At 35.4% G+C, this 24,877-nt stretch overlaps 1 protein-coding gene and 1 pseudogene across 7 annotated transcripts; one reads left to right on the forward strand and one right to left on the reverse strand.

Annotated features, from left to right (window-relative positions):
* Positions 1-190: 190 nt before the first annotated feature.
* Positions 191-12,288, reverse strand: LOC132067482 (mitochondrial import inner membrane translocase subunit TIM44-2-like; annotated as a pseudogene).
* Positions 12,289-15,371: 3,083 nt separating this feature from the next.
* On the forward strand, positions 15,372-24,319 carry LOC132067483 (uncharacterized). 7 transcript variants are annotated; one of them, XM_059460741.1, is made up of 7 exons: positions 15,372-15,391; positions 16,020-16,793; positions 19,270-21,830; positions 21,937-21,982; positions 23,091-23,508; positions 23,583-23,823; positions 24,234-24,319. In XM_059460741.1, exon 3 carries the CDS (start codon positions 19,277-19,279, stop codon positions 21,596-21,598), a length of 2,322 nt encoding a protein of 773 aa, XP_059316724.1. In that variant the 5' UTR covers positions 15,372-15,391; positions 16,020-16,793; positions 19,270-19,276; the 3' UTR covers positions 21,599-21,830; positions 21,937-21,982; positions 23,091-23,508; positions 23,583-23,823; positions 24,234-24,319. The 7 variants fall into 7 exon arrangements, with proteins under 7 accessions (XP_059316724.1, XP_059316723.1, XP_059316722.1 ...); XM_059460740.1 differs by lacking the exon at positions 15,372-15,391 and having other exon boundaries at positions 15,498-16,612; positions 16,703-16,793; XM_059460739.1 differs by lacking the exon at positions 15,372-15,391 and having other exon boundaries at positions 15,498-16,071; positions 16,703-16,793.
* The last annotated feature ends 558 nt before the right edge of the window (positions 24,320-24,877 follow it).

Below are 24,877 nucleotides of genomic sequence, written 5' to 3' on the forward strand. Positions count from 1 at the left end.
AATTCAACACACAATTGTGACCAGGTTCAATCTGACCAAAATGCATTTACCTCGTAAATTCTTGGTGTCAGAAAGGATATTAATTACTGTCTTAAAATTACCCCATGTTAACCCCATTAATTATATTCTTTGGCTTCTCTATAAATAGGTAAATCGTCAATCCATATATAGAGCATCATTTCCTATCAACTAGCTAGGAATGGAAGATTAATAGAAAAAGAAGAAGAAGTCAGGTTTCCCCTAGAGTTCTTCTGAGCACTTCATTGGGTATATATTAATAAAATGTGCCTACTGAAGTGTTTGGGGGAACTCTGGGAGCCACTTGACATCATATTGAGAAGCTAAGAACTTCAAAGTGTGTTTGAAGAGAGCTTAGTATATGCTTATTTTTTGTCCCTGTGTTTCTCAAGATGAATGCTTATCGTTTGTCCCTCTAATGGTTCTATATATAAGGTGAGTTTAAAACTAAAACCTAACATTACTTTCAAGGTATTCTTCTACTCTATATTATATGTAAATTAATATTCCCCCACTTTGTTTGCACAAATATTTCTTTATTGTATGTTAAAAGAAGAGTCGCACGTTCATATAATTCCTTAATGAGAGTTTTATAGCCATACAAATGTTATGACTTGTATAACACTATAAGTTTAAAATTTTGTATAGCCACACAAATATTATAATATATTTAAGATCACAAATTTCAAAAGTCTTCCATTCTCGATTAAACTTTGTGCTGAGTTATACTATGATAAATAAAGCAAACCGGAGGGAGTATTATATATGCACCTCTGTTAGTTCTTTCATTGAATACGTTGGTAATTCTTTCTAAGTCGCCATATTAGAATGAAAATTTTTTTAATAAGAAAATACGGCAAGCAGGTTCGGTTCACTAAAATCTGCTTCCAAGCTAATTAGGCCTTGGTGGGAAATCTGCGTTGTTATTAGATTTTTTTGTGTTTATATTGCCTATAACCAGCATTTCACGTTTAGCAACATTCATTTACTCCAAGGTTGAAAATGGTTACTAGCTTGTTCGTGTTCCAATTTTTTCTTTTCTTTTTAAATGTTCGAGATGTATATTAATATATACGACTTATAATTAACGTTTTGTTTTTTTTTTGGAAAGCTGCGAGCGTAGGCTAGTGTATTTTGATTAGAGGAACAGGGAATATTTAGCCGTAGGTTAGTGTATTTTGGTTAGAGGAACGGGAATACTATTTTCTAAAACTGATCTAATATTAGTTGTTGGCACCCATGCTCCAAAAATATTGAATGGCGCACTTGGTGGAAAACATAGTTTATTTACATGGAGGAACAAAACGCTTTCTTTCTTTCCTTTTTCAATGGTGTGCCAATGTTCAAGAAATCCTAGATCCGCCCCTAGTAGCAACAATATACTCCTTTGATGAAGCAAAAGTCTTGATTAGATAAGGGCTGCAACACCATGTTGCTGCATCTCTATAAGCTTCCATACGGGGTCTTCTCCGAGTTGCATAGCCCAAGCATAGTGTACAGTGTGTATTGTATCCTAATACAGCAAAAATTTAGCCATACCAGGGTTAAAAATTTAAATCTGGATGGAAGTCTTAGGTTCAATGATGAGTTTGGGATCATTCTACAGCATATTCAAGGGTATTAGAATATAAAATGCTTAAGAATAATTGCTACTTGTTACCCTTCATTTTTGCTGCATTCTTAAGACTTCCAAGCTAGATGAGTTGACGTCAAGGATATTTTACTCAATTCCCCTCCGACTATTTAAAAAAGGGGATTAAAATGAAATTCCCCTAGGGTGTATGTAAGACAACCTTAATTTGTCCGAATGGATGAAGTTCAGTCTCTCTTACTGGTCTTGGTATTACAATATCAGGGAGGAAATAAAGACTCCCGTCTCTTTTGCCCTTTTAATTAGTCTTTGTCATGTTTAGAGACACTTTTTTTAACCTACTAGCAGATGAAACTAGCAACATCACATCATATTATCCGATTGATAGCCATTCAAGTCTATCTTATAGTTTCCTCTCATATACCCCCGCTGATGCCTATTTCCTACGATTGAAGAAAATAGAGAAAACTACTAATCCCACCCACGTCGTACATCTTTAGTTTACCCACTTCTGCGTATGAAAACCACACCAGCAACATAGAAAAATGACAATTTGACCACAGCGATGCAACAAGGCAATTTGTTTGGATATTTTACAAAATACCATATTGAGCAGCAGGATCAATAGAATTGAATAGCCAATGCAGGACCAAGAGAATAACAGCAACCAACAAAAGAGATATAATACATACATACCTTTCCCCCTTCTTTAATTGAACCAAGTTTATCGCGTATGCAGTAGACCTGCTGCGTGTGGAACTGTGTACATTACCCAAGAAAGATTACTATCAGGGTCTAAATTTTTGTTCTTTCAAGAGGTGCACTGCATTGGTTTAGACATACAAAGAAAATGAATGAGGAAAGACTCTTACCCCCAAAGTTATTAAGGGACTGTCTCCCATCATTTTTGTCTCCCGCACTTCAATATCCGAAATATGTAAAATCTGTCTCATTTTCAGTAGGGTTATCAGATTTTCTAGCAGCATTAAAGAAAAGTTTGATGCGCTATTCAACCCCTTTAATGTAAGTAGTATACCAAATGAGAGGTGGTCACAATTCATGCAGAATTTTTAGTTTGAGCGTTAGTGGAAAATCAGGGTAGACTTCAAATCAAGCGCACTGGACTGTTATAGGCAGTGTCCAGTGCTTAACATATCAAGGCCACTGGCGAAGCGCAGTAGTATATTTAAAAGTGAAAGAAAAAATTACCCTATAAGGTTTTAGACCAGGCTACATGACCGAAGTCAGACAATTTCAAACATCCACGGCCACCAAAAAAAAAAAAAAAAAACGCTCAGCTGTTACTAAACCCCAAAAGAATTTTAGTTCTATTCAACTTTTACAAGCTTTTGTCCTTGTCTGTCATGCTAATAGAAATCACTGAAAATAGATTTGTAACACAAAAAGTTTGTACACTTCATTTATTGTTAACACTGGGAATAGATTTGTAACACAAAAAGCATGTACACTTCATTTATTGTTAACCCCGCTTCCCTTCACTGTACTTATACAATATCCAAAATGCAAGCTAATATAACAACTTGTATTTTTTCTTACCTTGTTGTCGAAAATGATACCCTGGCTGTCAAAAGCTTGATGCTCTGCTTTACACCGCTCAATTATCTCTTTGCTGCAATGTTTCTTTAACACCTCTGTATCTCCCTAATGACCCAAGAAGCAAGATATCATCAAAGGATAAAAATGTAAGATGCTTAAGTATATCAACATGAGATGATCAGAAAGTAAGAAAAAGACTAAAGAATCATTTGTTTGCACTTGATAAAAGACTGAAACTTAATCATTCATATCTCAATCATTAAGTGCGTTTGAATCTTAATCATTCATATCTCTATCTTTATTTTAAACAATTTATCCGTCCCTTCAATTTTATATGGTAAAGAAAGACTTTCTCCTCTATGTCCAACTTTGAAGGGGGTTGAAAACTAAACGCGGAGAGGTTGCATACTACTCGATCACTTTAATATTGAACCAAGCAAATTTTATACCATACCCTTCCTAGTCAGAAGCAGAGCAAGATTTGAAGTTTATGTGCTCGAAATTCTAATTATTCCAAGTCAATAGGTTCTAAATTAACAATTATGCATATCGGATAAATTTCCTAAGACAAATACAAGGTTTGAGCCAAAGCTATTGGGTTCAGCCGAACCTGGACTCGGGCTTGTAGCCCCGCCCCAACCTTCCTTCTACCTCTCCCATTTTCACCCCATACTAAGAATAGTGTAAATCTGTCTATAAGCTTTAGTGGACTTGTGCATACTTACTTTGAAGAAAGCATCAAGAACTGGTCAAATCACTTCTTGAACCTCATCAACAAATTCAGGCAAAGAGAATGACCTTCACAAAGCATATTTCAAATTTATAGAAAAACAAGCCAAAAGTGAAAATGGAAAGTCAAGCAAAGAAGCTAGTAATCATACGGATTTCTGCTGTAAATCTCTTTATATGACATTGCGGTTGAAGATTCTCCTTCAATCTTACTGTAACATTAAGATGGAAATTATATGTTGATCTTAAATTGAACTCTATGCATAATACAACTTTTAAAATGCTAATGTGTAGCCATACTCTTGGATTTTGTGAACAAGGGGATTATTACTCGTTTCCAATCTCTCACGAATATCTTCTATAATCTGTTATCCAGAATGTAAAGTATTTAATATAACTTCATTAAACGCATTCCAGATCAAGCCATGTATATCCTCATTGGATTAAACATTAACAAAAGGAAAATTTTGAAAATGAAAATCTATTACTAACACAAAAGAAAAAATTACGTTGAGAATCACAAAGTACCTCCCGGAACTTTGCTACAAAAGGTTCATTCATTGCAGTGAGGCGCTTAGAAAGAGGGTGACGCTGCATCTGAGAATAATAAAAAATCAGTGCAAATTACTAATATGCGAGAAAATACAACTTCACTGGCATCTCAGCAGAGTCTAATAAGCAAGAAATTACTTTTTCCTTGAATGTTTCCCATTTCTTATTCCATTTCGATTGCGTTGATGGTAAGATAACAACATCAGTTCTTGTGCTCCTCTCAAAGTTCGATGAAGTTTCTTGTGTGGAGGCAGAATATTCGAGGTGCTTTCTCTTAACAGGACCTTTCAACTCGTCCAATATAACATAGTAGCCCTTCTTTGCAAAGTCAACAGGCTTTGCATAGTAGCCCTTCTTTGCAAAGTCAACAGGCTTTGCTCCTTTTATTTTCTGAAAGAGCGGTGAGGCTTTCGATGAAGCAGCAGATTTAACCTTGCTATAAACAGTTTCCGCACTATCACTGGAACCAGACTCACTACTCTCATTGGTATTTGGACTAGAAGTGTCAGCGTGACCGCGTGATCCTGGAGCTTCTTGCTTCCCTACTCCAAAGCTTTCTTTGACCTAAATAGGAATCAGAGTTAACTGTCACCTCCTTAAATAGTTAACCATAATTGGGCACTATGCTAAGCTGAGATAGGTACAAAATTACCAACCTCCATTTTCGTAACAGATATTTTTTCCTCCACATTTGCATAAACCTACAAGACAAATTACACTAACTCAAAAGGCAGGGACTAGAACTTTACAATTTTTCAGGATTTTTCAGGATTTGAAGATTGAAGGATCAATATCTTTATTAGAATTCTATGAAAAGAACTCAGAACCCACACAAAACGAAGATACAATTAAATGGAATACTAACAGGATAAAGCTGTATGAGGTTTTGAAAGTGTTTACACTCCATAAAGCTGAATGTCTACTAATCTAACTTGTTGCTGCAATTCAAAGTCTGTAAATATGTCATGCCTGGACTTCCCTAGCTCCCTTCATTTTTGTACTAATTGCTTCCTCTGGATCCCCCTTATTATTTTATCAACAAAAGAAGGGCAAAGACTAGAAAAACAATTAACAAAGTTCGCTCAGCATACCATCTTGATACCTAGAAGAAAAATTGCACAGCATGATAATCTCATTCAGCAATCAAATATTTAGACCAGCACCAGAGGAACTGATGAAGGTTGCACCAATACTCCATCCGTCCCAAAATAAGTGTCGCTTTAGCAAAAACAAATGTCCCAAATAATTGTCGTTTTAGAAATTCAAGACAAAAAATAGTACTAATTGTTTCCAATTATAACCTTATATTAAAGAACTACTTCTTCTTAATAGTGCTCAATTTTCAAAAAACATCTAATACAGGGGTAACTTAGTAAAATATACCTTGTATTTATTGTTTTTCTTAATGAGGATTAAATGAGCTAGAGCACACTTATTTTGGGACGGAGGGAGTACCTTTTTTGCCGTAACTTCAGCCTCCATCCAAACACCATCTACATGTTTGTAAAGCGTCCCAGTTGTCTGCTTGATTCTGCATTAGGCAGTTCATCATTTCATTGGAAGTTCTGCAGCCTTGACATACAGCAGTATGTCTCGCCCCTTAAGGAAAAGGCTAAAAACACCTTAAAATTATGAGTTAATGATCAAAAACACACCTGAACTATTGTTTTTGAACACATAGATGGTGACAATTCAGGTAGGAAAATGGAACAACTGATAGTTGGAGTGTGAAACTCTTGAAAAACGATAGTTCAGGTGTGTTTTTGACCATTATCTCTAACATTATATTAACAGGATATTTATAAGGCACCTTGTTTTAAAATCTTCTTTCAACTCCTCAGCTTTCTCCTTCAGTTGCTTGACAGACTTTTGGAATTCTTGATTTCTGTAGCCATAAGCATTGATGAATAAACTTAATCGCACTAACGAAGCGTATAGATGGAGAGGGAGACACAAACAGCTTAATATTTACTAGTAACATTGAGAAGTAGTTGAATTCTCTCCTTTCTCACTTCAAAAGATACCAACATGTCCCCGTACCACCCACCACCGAAGGAAAAAAAATGAAATGTTAAGAATCAAGTATGCTGATATATACCAGTGTTATCAAATGTGGAAAGCGCAAGAAAGCTCTAAGGTCCAAAAGCTTTAAGCGCAAAGGGCAAATAAAGTGTGGACTTTAATCAAAAAAAGGGGCAAATGGAGAAAAAATACAAATATGTTTGTGTAGCCCAAGATTAATAATCATAAGCATGAATAACAAATATATGGTCAAAGAATTTGACCAAAAATTATGATAAAGTGAAATATCAATTGTTTATTGCCGCATCTTCAGGATTGCATTCATTGGCAAGGAAAGTATGCCTTAGAGCCTTGATGACGACACTGAAGCGCCCATAAAGCGAGGCGAAGTGCTCAACATGTTTTGCGCCTCGCTTCAGGGCTTAGGCGCGCTTTAAGCGCACCTTTGACAACATTTGGCTGATACTGCATTTCCAAAGATCTTATCTCACTATGCCTTTAATCCTTTCTGTAGAATTTCAAGAAGAAAAGAAAGTATTCTTTGTATTTCTTGATAATTTACATCCCATGACAATGGGTATTTATACAATAATTCCTATAACTAAATAAAGAAAGAGAATATTACATAATCAAAGAGAATATTATACAATCATTACATAATCAATCTATATCAATTAACACTCCCCCTCAATTTGGGGCAAAGATGTCGCACATGCCCAACTTGCAAACTAGTGTATGGAAAGTCCGTTTGGTGAGGCCTTTGATAAACACATCAGCTAGTTGCTTTCCTGATGACACATGGAACAAACTCAAGACACCATCCGTAACTTTTTCTTTGATGAAGTGTCGATCAATTTCAACATGCTTTGTTCGGTCATGTGAACCGGATTATAAGCTATCCGATTGCGCTTTGTTGTCACAATACAAGGAAATCTTTCCCTTTTCAGACAATCTCAATTCCTCTAATAGCTTTCGTAACCATAAAAGTTCACAAACACCCTGAGCCATAGCTCTAATTCTGCTTCAACACTTGATCTAGCAACAACACTTTGCTTCTTGCTTCTCCAAGTGACCAGGTTTCCTCCTACGAGTGTACGATGAACTGGATGTAGATCTTTGGTCATCTAGAGATCCCCGCCCAATCCGCATCCGTAAAGGCTTCTATTTTGAGATGACCATGTCTCTGGGAAAAGTAGACCTTTCCACGGGCGGACTTCGAATCGCAAAATGCGAAAGACAGCTTCCATATGAGGATCTCGAGGATCATGCTTGAACACCTCTCACTAGGCTGACTGAATAAGCTATATCTGGTCTAGTATGAGAGAGATAAATGAGTCTTTCTAACCGACCTGCGATATCTCTCCTTATCAACTAACTTTCCAACTCCACTTTGTAGTTTGTGATTGCTTTCCATGGGTGATTCTCACGGCTTGCAACCTGTCATACCAGTTTCTTTCAAGAGGTCCAGAATATACTTTCTTTGGGAAATAAAGATTCCTCTATTTGATCTAGCAACCTCGATACCCAAGAAGTATTGCAATTTTCCAAGATCCTTGATCTCAAATTCTTGAGCCAACAACTTCTTCAATTGGGTCATTTTCTCCTTGTCATCTCCTGTCATTACTATGTCATCAACATAAACTATGAGAAGAGTGAGTTTACCCTTTTGATGTCTTATGAAAAGAGTGTGATCAACATTGATTTGTTGGTAACCGAAAGAGATCATTGCTTTGCAGAATTTGTCAAACCAAGCTCTGGGAGACTGCTTTAGTCCGTACAAGGCTTTCTTCAGTCTGCATACCTTTCCTTGACTTTGTTTATTACCAAAACCAGGAGGAATCTCCATATACACTTCTTCTAAGTCTCCATGAAGAAATGCATTCTTCACATCAAACTGCTGTAAGTCCCAATCAAGATTAGCTGCACAAGACAAAAGAATTCTAATGCTGTTCATTTTTGCAACATGGGCAAATGTCTCTTAATAATCCACTCCATAGGTTTGAGTAAATCCCTTAGCCACCAATCTCGCTTTGAATCTTTCAATCGAACCATTAGCTTTATGTTTCACAGTGAAGACCCATTTACAACCAACTAGTTTTTTGTCTGGAGGTGGTGTGACAAGTTCCCAAGTCTCATTCTTTGACAAGGCCTTCATTTCTTCAAGCATATCTTGCTTCCATTTGGAATCTGCAAAAGCTTCCCTCCAATTCTGGGGAATAGACACAGAAGAAATAGACAAGGCAAAAGCTCTATAGGAGGGAGACAAAGAATTATAAGAGACAAAGTTAGATAAGGGGTGTTTGGTGCAAGATCTGACTCCTTTCCTGTGAGCAATAGGCAAATCTAACTCATTAGGACTATAGATGACTCACCAGATGAAGAAGGTTCGGCTTCGGTAGATTGCATGATAGCTTCTTCTGCTCTATTCCTCCTTGAGTAAGTTATCAAATCAGGCCTATCCAAACGACCAACAGTTTCCCCCTGAATTCTTTCTCCAATTTCATTTTCTCTTGTTTCAACAATGGAATTAGGAAAAACCATCTTTTCTTCCTTATAATTCTCCCCGTGAAGAGGTGATGGTGTAATACTGAAATAGGACTCAGATTCTCGAAAGGTAACATCCATGCTGACGAAGGTTCTCCGAGAAGGAGGGTGATAACATTTGTACCCTTTCTGTGTTGGAGAATACCCAATAAAGACACACTTAAGAGCTCTAGAATCAAGTTTTCCAGAGTTCCTAGTGTGAACAAAGCAAACACATCCAAATATCTTGGGAGGAACAGTATAGTCATTTCTACCCTTTAAATCTTCCAAAGGACTCTGAAAGTTGAGAGTTTTAAGTGGCTTTCTATTGATGAGGTAGGCTGCTACTAGAATAGCATCCCACCAGTAAGGTTTTGAAAGATTCATGGTAAACAAAAGGGATCTTGCTACTTCTAACAAATGCCTATTTTTCCTTTCAGCAACCCCATTTTGTGCACTAGTATAAGGACAACTAGTTTGGTAGATTATCCCAAAAGACTCCAAGGATGCTCCAAAAGTTTTATTCATGTATTCGTACCATTATCGATTCGAAAGATCTTTATCTTAGCCTCAAATTGAGTACGGATCATCTTATGAAATAGTCCGAAAACATGTGAAAACTTCACTTTTGGCTTTTAACAGATATACCCATATTATTCTAGTGCAACAATCAATAAAAGTAACAAACCATCGACTACCAGACAAAGAAGGTGTTTCAGTAGGGCCTCATACATCAGAATGAATGGTCGAAAAAGGAATTGTGCTTTTATTGTCACTCAGAGGATAAGAGTTTTTTGTGTGCTTGGCATATTCACAAGCATCACAAGACAAAGATTCAAACTCAGTTCTGGAAAATAAACTAGGATATAACCTTTTTAAAGCAAAAAAGGAAGGGTGTCCCAACCGTCTATGCCAAAAACGCATTATTTCTTGGTTGACATCCTTATTTGTTCCTAAATAAGCCCGACCGGAATCTCGAGCTCCGTTGATCAAATATAAGCCATCATACAATCTACTACCACCAAGCCAATCTTCTTCCCCTGTTTGAAGGTCCTTAAAAACACAATGATCGGGAAAGAATTTTACACTACGGTTTAGTGCTTTTGTGATAGCGCTAACGTATAATAGATTAACGGAAAGTCGGAACATGAAGAATGGATGATAAGGTAATATCGGGGGTACAAAGGAATGAACTTTGTTCCGGAGACGGGGGTTGGGGAGCCATTGGCTATTTAGACATAATCCCTTTGGGACTAGGAGAGTAATTTTGAAGGCCTTTAGAAGAGTTCGCATTCGAACCGCATCAATAATCCGGGAATTTATAAGTTGAGCATTAAAGACAATACCGTTGCACATAATTGAAACTAGCAACACTTGAAGAGTCAAGTTTGTTCAAAAGACGACGAAGTTGTTGAACTTCATCCGGAGACAAAGTCTCTCCGGAAGTAGCGTCTCTAAACGTCTCCACATTTTACTTGCAATATTAGACCCACCGAAGACCGATTTGTGAAAGAAAACTATTATCTGCTCCCTTTGTATCTCTCATAGTTTGAACAGTCATAGATCTAAATAATTTAGATGTGTTCCAAGAAAGAAATATCTCACAGACAGATACCGTGGGTAAACAATGTCGAAAAAAGAAAAAAAAATCTAAACCTGAAAAGTCACCGGAAAACACGCCGTAAAAATCTGAAACAGTGGCTGCAGGTGCAAAATATAGCCGGAAAATAAAATGCAGATCTCTAAAAATAGTAGATCTCGCCGGAAAAAATGGCGACCATAAAGCGGAACCTTAATTTCCGGTGATCGAAAAAAATCAAAAAGCTGGTAGGTGATTCGGAATGTTCCGGTAACTCCAACGGAAGAAAAAAATTATATATAAAAAAGCGACGGAAGGAGCTTGTGTTGCGGACATCCACCAAGAGAGAGAAAACTTGACCTCTTTGAGAAAAAAAAAGGAACCCTAGTCTTTGCGAGGGAGATAACTCACCTCTAAAGGGCAAAGAATGGCTCTGATACCATGTAGAATTTCAAGGAGAAGAGAAAGTATTCTTTGTATTTCTTGATAATTTACATCCCATGACAATGGGTATTTATACAATAATTCCTATAACTAAATAAAGAAAGAGAATATTACATAATCAAAGAGAATATTACACAATCATTACATAATCAATCTATATCAATTAACACTTTCAAAGATATTCTCATCTCCAAAGACATTCTGGAGTGGGAACTAATAATCAATGCCATTTCTTTGCTTACTGCTACATACTATTTGAAAGGTTTATAAATCCATTTTCTATGTGGATAAAGTGTTAACGACTCGTTATTATTGAGGATTTTTAATTAAAAAAAAAAACTAATTAAAAAAGGTTCTTTCTAAACAGTATTACTAATTCTAAAGTGACATGTACATACCTTTTTTCCATAATTTGACGCTTAAAAGCACTTTTTTATGGAAAGGTAGACCAAACACCAACTGTTTTTATTAATACTAACAAAAACACTTCTCAATTTGGCCGAACGCTAACTGTTACAGTTCCAACATATTATTACTTTTATAGTTTCTTGTCCTTCATTCCTGTTACTATCTGTTGTTTCTTGTACTTTAATATTCGTATTATTTTGTTGTATATAATGTTTCTTTTTCAGAATGCTTCGTTATGGTTTCTATAGTATTTTGTCATGGCTTTTTCACTTCCATTATTTCTTTTCTTGAACTGATTTCATTTGCCTTCCCTTAGCTGAGGGTCTATCAGAAACAACCTCTCTACCTCCCAAGATCGGGGTAAGGTCTGCGTACACTCTACCCTTCCCAAAAAAAAGGTGGTAAAGCTAGAGGCTTTCAAGTAAAAACAGATATAAGAAAAGCAACCACCAGATAGCAATATACCTGTGGGTTTGGTCTCTAACCTGGTTGGAGAACTTATTGAATACACTATAAGGACGAATACCGACATACCTCACCACCTATGCATGCAAACACAAAAAAAATGTTACAGTACAAAGAATAAGCAAAAGCCATTAATCACAAATTCAAGAACCTGTTGTTGTGGAGCTAATATTCCCCGGAAAGTAGGATTTTTACACATTAACCAATCCCGTACCAGCTTTCTGCTAGCCATTCCAACCTTTTGTTTCTTCCTAAAATTTCTTTTTTTTTATTTTTAAAAATATAGAAATTTCTGACAAAGAGGAGGAAGAAAATGTCAAAGATCTGGTTTTTAGAGTTAACTTCTCTAACTTGCGTTGCAAGTTACTCCCTCTGTTCATTTTTTTTTTTAATTTTTTTTCTTTTTTTCTTTTTAGCAAATCCTCTATGCGGTTAATTTTTTAATTTATATAATAAAAAAATAAAGAAGCAAAACTCAAAAAAAGAAGTCAAAGCAATGGGGGCTAGACCCTACCTTAATAATCTATAGAGGCGTAAAAAACCTCTACTATTAACATGGGTGCAAGAAATAAGAAGAATTAAGAAGTAAATGTTTTATCATCATCACAAAGTTTATAACACACTTTATGATAATGCTTAAATAGTGAAAAATTAAAATAAGTAAGAATGTAGAGCCCTCCCCGTGTTTCTTTGAAATTGTGAAATCTTCAAGGAGATTTAAATTGCGATAGGGCCATAAAATGATTGAATATTTCTGACTACAGTAATTGGCATCAAATACTATTGAGAATCAATAATTTTGGTTAGACAACAAATAGGACACTTGCCAGTTGCCTTGAGTATTTTTTTTTTTTTAAATGTAAACTAGTATAAGTACCCGCGCGATGCGCAAATTATTTTAAGAAAAAAAGAGATTTATAGATATAAATGCATATGAACCATGTGTGACATATTGCAGATTTTATATTCTTATTTTTTTTTTTTTTTTGGGTACAGTCTTATTATAGATTAAGATTTTCTATGATATAGATACTCTGTTATTGCCAGTTAAGCTTAACAAACTCTCAAAATGTCATGAAAATACTTATCTTATCTCTTTATTTATATAAAAAAAAATTACAAAGATAAAAAATAGAAATAAAATAGTATCATTTTGTTGAACAAATATTTTAGACTCTTTTATATTAGCTGCAACTTCTGTTTGAAATGCCAAATAATGTACATTTAACGGTGGAATAAGAAATGGATAAATATACATTTTTTTTTTTAAAAAAAAATTATAGAAAAAATTACACATTTTAGAAAATAAATACCCAAACCTGCCTGTTATTTCTTATTACATTGCCTTTCACCAATTGTCCATCATGAACAACTGCCTCAACATATTTCCTCTTATCGACATTACTTTTACCACTTTTTTTTTCGATCCCGGTCCATTTTGATTCATAGTTCAACCTAAGAATCCTCACATACGCAAGATGATAAATTTTCATGAAACTCACCTCTCCCTGGCATCACCCCCTTGGCCCCATCATTCCCTATTTGAAATGTACAAACTTAGATGTAAATTCATATGACTTATTTCTATTTTGAAGAGAGGATGTTAATATCTTAATATTTGACCGAATGATAGGTTTATGACCAACTATCTCATGCAACCCAGCAGTAAAAATAATATACGCAGAATCTATATACAAATCGCAAAACATATTGCAATGCCAAAAACAGAAGCACCAGACCTTTTTCATGCAAACTTTTTTTGCCATGTTTCCGTTGTTATTCATGAAAATTGTATCACTTTCATCACCAAAATATGAAGTCAAGAGCGGCCATTCTAGAAGAAAAAGTGATTCCGTCCTTGATGACAATAGCTTCATTGTAGAAGAAGTTTGGAAAGAGGGTCTTTAACGGAGCTGATGTCTCTTCACATCTGTGTACTTACCAAATGGCACGTAAAGATGAACATCTTTGCCTTATTCAAGTGATCGTAACATCAAGCCAACGAAGATACTCAACAACTTACTTTCTATTAATTTGACTAAAATGGCTTGAGTTGCATGTAAATTCACTTTCGATTTCTTATTGCATTAGCTGTTCTCACAATAAAATTGTGTCATCACTACATGGTATCTCATCGACCAATCAAACATCTATTTCGTCTAGAGACATAACAAAAATAGCTTATAAGATAAATAAGTAAATAGCTTATAAGATAAATAAGTATTCATGAACAGTATCCTTAGTGACAGATTGATAAAAATGTTTCGTTTTCCTCTTCCACTAAGAAGGGAACACTATTGTTATAGGAGTACTAAATAATGACGTTCAGCTTTAAATCTTTCGTGATCATCGTACTCTTCATGGAGGAGTACCTGGCGCCTAAAAATTCTAATTTTTTAAGATTAATAAGAAAACTTGATCCGATATGTAATATTTTTTATTCCCTCCATAATTATCTTTGGCTAATTCCCGCAACAAAACCATACAAAATTCCAATAAAGAATCCTCAAAAGGCACTCATATATATAGTTAAAATCAAGTCATAGTTGCACAAAGCCATAATTGCGATATGCTTAAAAGAAATATAAAACATAAATAAACCATTATCATCACCTTAAGATATGCCCTGTACAGTTTGAAAAATATACCATTTCAAAATGTGCATTTGCTTGCTGCATTTTTTGTTAATTGCAAATCTATTAGATAGATGCAAGAAATAAATACTTAGGAGAAATAGTAACTTTAATTTTTTACCTCAATGATGATTCCAAAAAACTACCACATGTCTTTATAATCCATATAGAACTTTTTCGGAACGAAAGATTCATAAAAAAAGGTTGCACACTGAATCACAAATTCATGTATATATATAACACAGATTCATGTTCATATCCATATAAAGTTGGCACTCTATGGTAACGATTTTACAAATACTTCCAAAAATTAAAAACCTTCACAAAATAAGGGACAAAAGAGCAAATGATCCCAACGCAAAAGCCTCTATAATATCTGCACCAGCTATAGATAGTTTATGGCAACGGTCATAGCCGTTGCAATATCTTCTGGGTACTATAAGTACACTTTGGCTACAAAACCGTAACTATTGTGTAATAACCGTCACCATAGGGGTAAGTATTGTGACGGATTTTTGAACCGTTACAGTAGAGACGTTTATTGCAACACTATTTTCGGGAAATTTTCTATTGGAACGGTTGTATAATTCCCACCTTAATTATTTTCCCCCCAAAATTTTGATACACCCGCCAATTATTTTATCCCTGTAGCTTAGACCCTTTTAATATTAAATTTAATTGATTTAATTTTTATCATATTTCCCTCATCATTCACGCTTAGCAAACAAAACCCACTTTTTAATATCTCAGTTCTTTACCTCTCTCAGTAGTGGAAGAGAGGCAAATCTCTCACTATATACGTGAAGAACAAGTTTTTGTTAAACCCAGCTGATTTTCTCTCTACAAAAACACAGTTTGTTGATCTTTGAGGTTCTATTTTCTATCTATATGCTTATAATTTTACATATTCTGGTCGAATTTTGCCTCTGTTCTTTTGGTGGGTGTTTGATAAAAATGGTGATTTGTAGTTATTGTGGTGGGTTTTTCCAATTTACATTTCTCTGAATTTTTTCGTTTTTACATGAAATTATTGCTCTTTGGTTTTGGTTATTTTCTTGGTTAGAATGGAGATTTATGGTTGATTCTTAGTGGGGGTTTTCTCTTTGGATTTCATGGTCATGAATTGTTTGTCAAAATCTAATTTTATGGTCATGGGTTCTTTGCATGTTTCCTTTTCTACCTGAATCTTCCTTCTTATTTAAATTTTTGAGTTTTTATTTGACTAAATGGAGCTTTATGCCTTATTTTAAGTGAGGTTTTTTGGTTGGAATCCAAGTGTCAATTTTTCAAGTTCAATTTTATATCTAAATCCTAGTGTTTCATATTTGCAACAATTTTGCCTCTTATTGTTTTTTTTTTTTTTTTTTGTTAGTTTTGGGAGATTTCTTTTTATTAGATGTAGGTATATGGTTTTTTTTTTTTTTTTTTTTTTGGTTTTCCAGTTCTAATTTTGTTTCAAGATTATGGCTGGTTTGCTGAATTTTTCCTTTGATGCTAGGTAACTCGATCGTGGGGAGAATCCAGAATTTGGAGCTTCAATCAGTTGGGAGGTACTGAGTGTTGCTCTTGTATTGTACCCTTTACATTAGATGGTCATCAATCAGTTGTGGGTGTTTTCTTTTTGGAGTTTGGTAGAGTCTTGAGTATTTGCGAAATGGTCTTAGAATGCATATGATTTGTTTTGCTTGTTGATTGAGGTTTGCGGTTGTCTTATTTTCTTGTATAGACAGGCACATATAGGCACGTGCGTGTATGTATGTTTTTCTTAATGGGTTTTAGAGCTAAATTTTAATTCGAGATTTTTGCGGATGCATAAGATGGTACGTTGTTAGTTAAGCTATCTCGATAGAGATGCTTCTCTTCTTTGTTTCCATGTATGAATCACTAGAAACTTGCAAATGCTTTAAACATTGTGTTAGGATTAATGTTTTATCCATGGAATGATTCAAATTTTTAGTGTTGTTTCAATTGTGGAAAGCATTTATACTTGTTATTCCCACTTAATATCCATCCGGATTTGGAATGAGCGAAAAAATAGCAAAGATTACGCATCGGCGGTTCACGACGGTTCTTCTTCTCGCTTCTTAAGTTGTTAGTTTTATATTCTTAATGAGATTTACCTAGAAAAGATTACACCTTTCATAGAATTGTTTGATTGATTTTTGGCCAAACTTTCCGTAGAGTTTGTTTGAATTCATCGATTGAGGTCGCCTGGGTCTTGTTCCAGTAAACTTGACATTTAGCTCGGTTGATTGCGTCTACTTCTCTCCAGGTACTCTCTCTCTCTCATTTGTTTTCTGGATTTATTTTGTATGCTCTTTGTTTTGCTATTTTGGAATTCTCAATAGTCGATTCTTGACTGTAGCGCCTTCCTCATTGATATTTCTTCTAACAGCTTCTCCTTTGATTAGGATTTGATTTTTGGAGTATGTTTTTTTGGGTTTGTTCCATTAATGTACTCTTTGAATTATAATTTTCAGTGTTGTTCGCTATTTTTAATGAAAATATACCCCTGGACATGGATTTCGACTTTGACAGCCTAAGATAAGTTTGTAAAAGAAAAATACTGAACATCATTGATAAAAGGGAAAAGGGTCAAAAATACCTCTCTACTTTGGAAAAAGGGCTAAAAATATCCTTTGGAAAAATACCCCTCCCATTATTAAACGTTTCAACATACCCCTCTGTGTATCAAATCCCCCAAAATAACCATTTTTTAAAAGTTGAAAAGGAGTTTTTGAATAACAAATAACGGGATGTTTGGAGATTTCTTCATTTTTTTGTGAGACATGTAAATCTAAATTCAACCTTACATAATTGGGAGAGCTTCACTATACAACACGAATAAGCGTAAATTTTTTTGTGTGTTGCGTGTTATGAATTATGACATTGGTTTTGCACTGTTCTTAACTTCTTTTGCCTTTTAATTGTTCTTCTTTTAGAAACTTCACTCTTTTTTTTTTTTTATAATCATTTAATATTTAGAGTTTACTAATCTAATTAATTTATATCCACTAAAGTTCTTTCATAAACTCTAGTTATTTGGGTGGATTTGATATTTCAGTTAAGGGGATTTGATATTTCAATTAACTGAGGGGTATGTTTGAAAAGTTTAATAACGGAAGGTGCATTTTTTACCCAAATTCGAAACAGAGAATATTTTTAGCCCTTTTTTCAAAGTAGAGGAATATTTTTGACCTTTTCCCTTGATAAAGTCTCTGTTTCTTTTAACATAAAATATTGCTCGTAGAACCCATAGTATCTGTTTTCATTTTTTGTACATAGTCTTCACACGACTTTAGGGGTGTTGTTGCTTTTGTCAGCTGATATAGTGTGTGTGTGTGTGTATATATATTCCAATGTTGTTTTAGGAACTTCATTGTACTGATGTGCAGTTCCATCTAAGTGATGGTTATTAATGAAGCTTCTTTATTGCTTATTGATTTGAAAGAATACTAATACTTTAGAACCATTGGAAGTTTAATTTATTGTAACTGTCTTCTTGCCTAGCCTTGGGGTTTGTTACTTGGTTCTGAGATTCTTATAGTGTATGTTAATTAAAAAACAGAAATATAATTATAGTAATCCACATTTACATATTAGCAAAAGTATGCAAGTGTATGGTGAAAAAAATGAATAATTTTTTTTTTGGCAATTAAAAGAGAACTTTATTAAATCGCCAAAGTGAGAATTACATACCAAGGGAGAGCTTAGCCACCTCAATCCCTTCTCAGTTACTTCCTCTACACCTAGAAACAACAACACCTAGGAAAAAACCAAACAATACAAATAAACCTACAAATTACTAATGTATTCGAACAGCCTACTACTAGCTCTAACTCTAGTACAAATAGCAAGCTTCAGTTGGTGAAGCAGTTGATTCTCTGGTGTAGCTTTGTGCTGAAAAATCCTCAAGTTCCTTTCAATCCAAATACCATGTACTACTGCTGCAAAACTAGCCTTCAAGATAATCCCTCTAGGATGTTTGCCCCTAGCCTGCTGCATTACCCAGTTCCACATTGTATCCCAATCTTGTGATTCTCCTTGCCACTTTTGCCACTCCAACATGCTTCTCCAGATTTTGTAAGTATACTCACAACCAAAAAATAGATGTGCTTTAGTTTCTGGCACAGCTTGGCAGAATACACACATAGCATCCACAGTCATTCCCCATGTAAGTAAAATGTCTTTGGTTCTAAGTGTACTGTGAAGACAAAGCCATAACATAAAGACATGTTTAGGTTCAGCTACATTCTGGCAGATCAACTTCCTTCAGGGGACATTGGGTACAACACCTCTCAAGATCTTGTAAGCACTACTTATGTGAAAGACCCCTCTTTGTATGAAACTGTTATTCTGATTCAGTACCTGCTAGTGTTTCCTCATATTAATAATCTTCCTAATCATCCAAGAGGTTTGTTTTGGCATCTCCATTGTGAAATTTTTTTGAACAAGCTATTTATGTCGAATGGATTGAAACTAATAGTTCAAAATTTCAGCCTGTAAAGTGTGATTGTAACTGTCTGTTTTGGGTCCTCTGTGTATGCTGTTTTAGTCAAGGATTTCTTATCTTTTGCTACAAATTAAAATAGCGTCTCCTTTTCCTTTTGAGATGCAATTCTACTGAATGAGTAAAAGTTTTGTGGTTAGTAGTTGAAGGTCCGTAACAATTATCTTAACATGTTGCTCTTCTTCTATTTCTTGGCTATCAGGACTTCTAAATTTTGTGTTTTTCTTATCTTATATAGGATTTTAATGGACAATGAAGATAAAAGTTGGATGAATTGCCTAAGATGGACGGAGGAGTATAGTCGTGGAGTGAACAATTTTCTTGATAAGGCATTTGAACGAGCTTCTCAAGGAGATGAAATATTATGCCCTTGCAAAAAATGTGTTAATCGCTACTGGCATTATAGAAATGTCGTGGAAGAACACTTGGTTGTTGAGGGGTTTGTTGATAATTACACCAAATGGGTTTTCCATGGAGAAGGGTTTTACTCGAGAAATGCACCTCATCCAATCAATGATGATGAAGATTCTAACTTGCGTGACAACATTGATGGACTGCTTCATGATACATTTAGAAATGTGGAGGGTGAGTCAGCACATGAAGAAGTAGGGAGAGAGGGACTATCTGAAGATGCAAAGAAATTTTTTAAATTATTGGAGGAAGGGAAACAAGAGTTATATCCGGGGTGTGAAACTTTCACTAAATTGAGTTTCACCATTCGGTTGTACTTGCTTAAAACCTTGCATGGGTTGAGTAATGTAGCATTTTCAGACATTTTAGCATTGCTGAAGGAGGCATTTCCCTTTGCCCAGCTACCAGAGTCATTCAACAAGGCTAGAAACATGATAAAAGATTTGGGTCTTCATTATGAAAAAATACATGCATGCCCTAATGATTGCATGCTATTTTGGAAAGACAATGAGAAAGCAGAAAATTGCTCCGTTTGTGGGTCTTCTAGATGGAAGAGTGTTGGTAATGCCTTGACTAATGCCAAATCTAAAATCCCTGCAAAGGTTTTAAGGTACTTTCCCTTAAAGCCTAGGCTTCAAAGGATGTTTATGTGTCCTGAAACATCTGTTGCAATGAGGTGGCATGCTAATGAACGACCCAATGACGGGAATATAAGACATCCTGCTGATGGAGAAGCTTGGAAGGATTTTGACTCTTTGCACCCAGACTTTTCTAGAGATCCTCGTAATGTCAGGTTGGGTCTTTCAAGTGATGGTTTCAACCCATTTCGAACCATGAGTATTTCTCATAGCACGTGGCCTGTTATGTTAATGAACTATAATTTATCACCGTGGATTTGCATGAAGTCGGAATATATCATGTTGTCAATGATCATTCCGGGTCCTTCATCTCCGGGAAATGATATAGATGTGTACCTACAACCATTAATTGCAGAATTAAAGGAATTATGGGAAGCTGGGATAGAAACTTATGATGCTGAAACCAACCAAACATTCCGAATGCGTGCAGCCTTATTGTGGACAGTTAGTGATTTTCCAGCATTAGCAATGGTTTCTGGATGGAGCACCAAAGGGAAACTGGCATGCCCCACTTGTAATTATGACACATGCTCTCAATATCTCAAGCATAGTCGTAAGATGTGTTACATGGGTCATAGGAGATTTTTGCCTCGCGATCATCCATTAAGAAAAGATAAGAAATCATTTAATGGTCAGGAGGAACATAGACCTGCACCAACTCCTTTGTCGGGTGTAGAGGTATTTGAAGAGCTGCGTGAATTCAACAATGTTTATGGAAAGGGCAAAAAAAAAAGGCCTCGGGATAATAAGGGTCCCTGGAAAAAAAGGTCCATTTTTTTTGAATTGCCATATTGGGCACATAATAAATTGAGGCACAATCTTGATGTGATGCACATAGAGAAGAATATATGTGATAGTTTGCTTGGGACTTTATTGGATATAGATGGAAAGTCAAAGGATCATGTAAATTCTCGCTATGACTTACAAGAAATGGGGATACGGAAGGAGCTACAACCAATAGAAGATGATAATGGTAGTTTAAGTTTGGCTCGAGCTTGTTTCTCCATGAAGCCAGAACAGAAACGGTTGTTTTGCACAGTCATGAAAAATGCCAAATTACCAAAAGGGTGTGCTTCGAATATATCACAACGTGTGCAAGTGAAGGAGATGAAAATATCAGGGTACAAGAGCCATGATGCTCATTTTATAATGCATTACCTTCTCCAAGTTGCTGTTAGAAAAGCTTTGCCCAAGAATGTTTCGCTGACCTTGATTAGGTTGGGCAATTTCTTTAGAGCCATATGTAGTAAGGTTATAAGGCCAAGAGATCTTGAAAAAATGCATTCTGAAATTGTTGAAATAATATGTGACCTTGAAAAGATTTTTCATCCAACATTTTTTGATATAATGCTACATTTACCTATTCATTTAGTGAATGAAATTAAGTTTGGGGGTCCGGCCCATCTTCGTTGGATGTATTCCATTGAGAGGCACCTATGTAAGTTGAAGGGGTTCGTTCGCAATCGATCTTGTCCAGAAGCATCAATAGCGAGAGGGTTCTGGCTGAAGAGTGCTTGACTTTTTGTTCGAGATACCTACACGATGGCGTGAAGACAAGATTTAGTAGGTACCAAACTGAGGATGACGAGTGCCTTCAAAATTTGTCACCTATATTCCCTAACATAGGTCATCCAATTGGAAGAGAGAAGAAAAAGAGAAACACTTTTCTTATGGATTCACAATCCAAAGATGAAGCACATCGGTATGCTCTGTTCAATACTGGAGATGAACAAGTGGAGAAGTTAATTGAGTAAGATAAATTATATAACAAATATTTACATTTAATCTTCATTATTTGCATTTTAACTTCATTTATAAAGGCCTAGTAATTTAATTTTTAATTTTCATGATTGCAGGGAACATAAGAATTTGATGGGTAATCATACTAGATCAAATGCCTGGGTAAGAGCAAGGAATCATAGTCGGGAATTCGAATCGGTTTGAAAAGAAAGTTGAAAATGTTGAAGTGCCGGATTATTTACGAGGTCTAGCTCAAGGGCCTAATTCGGTGGCCAAAAGATATACTGCATATTTTATTAATGGATACCGATTTCATACGAAAACCCGAGATGCACCCCGCAAGACTCAAAATAGCGGAGTGACTTTATCAGCAACAACTGATAGTTTTGCTAGTGCTAGGGACCAAAATCCCATTGATGGGGAGGTTATCTATTATGGAGTTATTCAAGATATCATTGAGATTGATTATTATGGTCATTTTAGTGTCGTATTGTTTAGATGTGATTGGTTTCATAATGAAATAGATGAATATGGTTTAACTCGGGTATACTTCAACAGATTATGCAGTACAAATGACCCTTATGTGTTAGCATCGCAAGTTCATCAGGTATTTTATGTGGAGGATCCAGTTGAGAAAGAGGTTTACTATGCAAGGAATAAAGTCCCGGTAGATTTGTATGATTTAGAGGAAGAGAATTGTCCCAATATCAGAGACACATTTTGGAGGGAACCTAATGATGACATTGGTTCCTCAAGTAGATTACCTGATGTTGACAATAATATATCAAGAGAAGACATGCCTGTTGATGTTGTTGACGTGCCATTTCGTGCACAAGATTTAGAAGAAACAATTAGAGAATCATCAGAAGAGGAGGATGACATTGATGATACTGATTGGGATTGGATGGAAGAGGATGATTAAAGTGAAAATCTTGAACAAACTTTAATTATGCACTAGTTGTTTTAATTTTAATTTTATTTTTTATCAATGAGTGATAAATGCCCTTTTAGAAAACTATTTATGATTATTCTTGTTCTCTCTTTTTAATCATCTTTCAGTTATCTTCTTTATTTTACTGAATTTATGAATAGATTTGTATATTTAACAAAATGTATCTTAGGATGAGATTTAAGTTAATATGAAAAAGGTGTGAAGGTCCTGATACAAAATTTAAAAGGTCTGTAATTTTAGAGTTGGTCATCTTTTATTTTGTTTCTGTTAATGCTTATGCTAACCTTTCCTTTTATTTTAATTTTCTGAACTTTACAGAGTTCTGAATAGTCATGGATGAAGAAGACGGGGCTTTAAGAAAAAACAAAAAAGCAAAAGGATCAATGTTCCTTCCAGCTGGATCACTTGCCTCGTTGGCAAACCAAATGTCGTTGAGGGGAACAAAAAGAAATGTTCAAGCTGATTGCTCAAATAGGAAAAAAATAGCATCCAAGGTTAGGATCCCAAGTGCAAACTCAAGTGCAGCAAGTGCCAATTCATTCTACCTCTCTTGTAGAACAAGTAAAACAAGTACCAAGGCATTCAACCACTTCTGCAGCACAAACAGTACTAGAACAAGTGCAGCAAGAGTCACTGCATCCTACCCCTTCTACAATACAAGCAGTACAGGAGCAAGTGCAACAAACGTCACAAGATTCTACACCCCAAGAAGCAAATGAAGAAACTGAGAAACAGGGTAAGAATCTATAGATTGTCATAGATTCTACTAACATTAGTAATTTGGTAATCTCTGTGTTGTGATTATTGTAGGTCCTTCCACAAAAAAAAAAAAAAAAGAGGTAGAACACAAATGCAAAATGTACATGGACGGAGTGAGCGTAAATTGATCGTGCTAAATAAGCACAACCAACCTGTTGGTCCTACTCAAGCGATCGTAGCAGAGTTAGGTAGCTTCCTTGGCACATTGGCAAGGAATTCGACCTTTTGTCCTGTTAACGTATCAAATTGGAGGAAACTGAAAACACATAAAGATATGTGGAAATATACCAAGGTTTGAAGTTCTTAATGTTTCAATTTTTTGTTGATATTTTTTAGTATCTTTCGCATTAACCTAACAGCACCAAATTGTAGGAAAAATATAACATTCCTGATGCTGCACAAGCATGGGCTTTAAAAGCAATTCAATCTGCTTGGAGAAAGTATAAGAATTGGTTGAAGAATAAACACTATGTACCCTATGCCAATGATGAACTTCAAATGGAAAACAGGGTCGAATATGTTCCACAATCTCATTTTAAGGATCTCCTTGTATACTGGAACTCCGAAAAATCTCAGGTAATATATAAATTATGGACAACGTAACTTTCTTTTCTTGAAACTAGTGCCTTATTTACATCTGATTTATGCTCTTCATTGCTTATATTTTTGGTTCCTATTATCTCACTAACTAATTTATTGCAGAAAATGTCCAACACTAACACAGAGAATCGCAAAAAGTTGAGATATCCGCATACTGTTGGCAAAAAAAGCTTTGCTGTAATTCGCGAGGTTTGATGTTTTCTTTTATTGTTCATTTACTATAAATCTGCGGACTTTACTTAGGAAGATTTTTATGCCAACTTTCATTGAACTAGGAAAAAAAGAAGGAAGGTCCCGATGCTGTGACGAATAAGGCCATCTTTGTGGCTACAAGAAAGAGGAAACCTGGTCGAGTATACAAGGACTCATATGAAGATACGATTAGGAAAATAGTACGAAACTTTCTAATATAAAGTTTATTGAGATCATTTGTTTGTTCTTAAATGTTGGATCAGTTTGATATACTTGAACTCTCTACTCTTGAATCTGATTTGTAGGCTGAAATGGAAAGAATAGAAACTCAAGAAAGCGAAGATGGAAGTCAATCAGTTGATGCATTTGCCGCAGTTATGGGACCTGATCATCCGGGCCACGTAAGATTGTATGGGCGTGGGGTTACCAAAACTGTCTTGAAAGGGAAAGCGGGAGATTCTGGACCCTCTTTAAATGGTACTGATGAACTGATGAAGCAAAAAATGGAGGAGATGGAAGCGAGGATGCAAAAAATGCAGGAAAAATTCGATGCA

Source organism: Lycium ferocissimum, chromosome 8, assembly GCF_029784015.1.
Source record: "Lycium ferocissimum isolate CSIRO_LF1 chromosome 8, AGI_CSIRO_Lferr_CH_V1, whole genome shotgun sequence".
Lineage (NCBI taxonomy): Eukaryota > Viridiplantae > Streptophyta > Magnoliopsida > Solanales > Solanaceae > Lycium > Lycium ferocissimum.

Coding starts and splice junctions, on each gene's coding strand:
- LOC132067483 (XM_059460741.1), top strand. CDS start 19,277: ATGGACAATGAAGATAAAAGTTGGATGAATTGCCTAAGATGGACGGAG.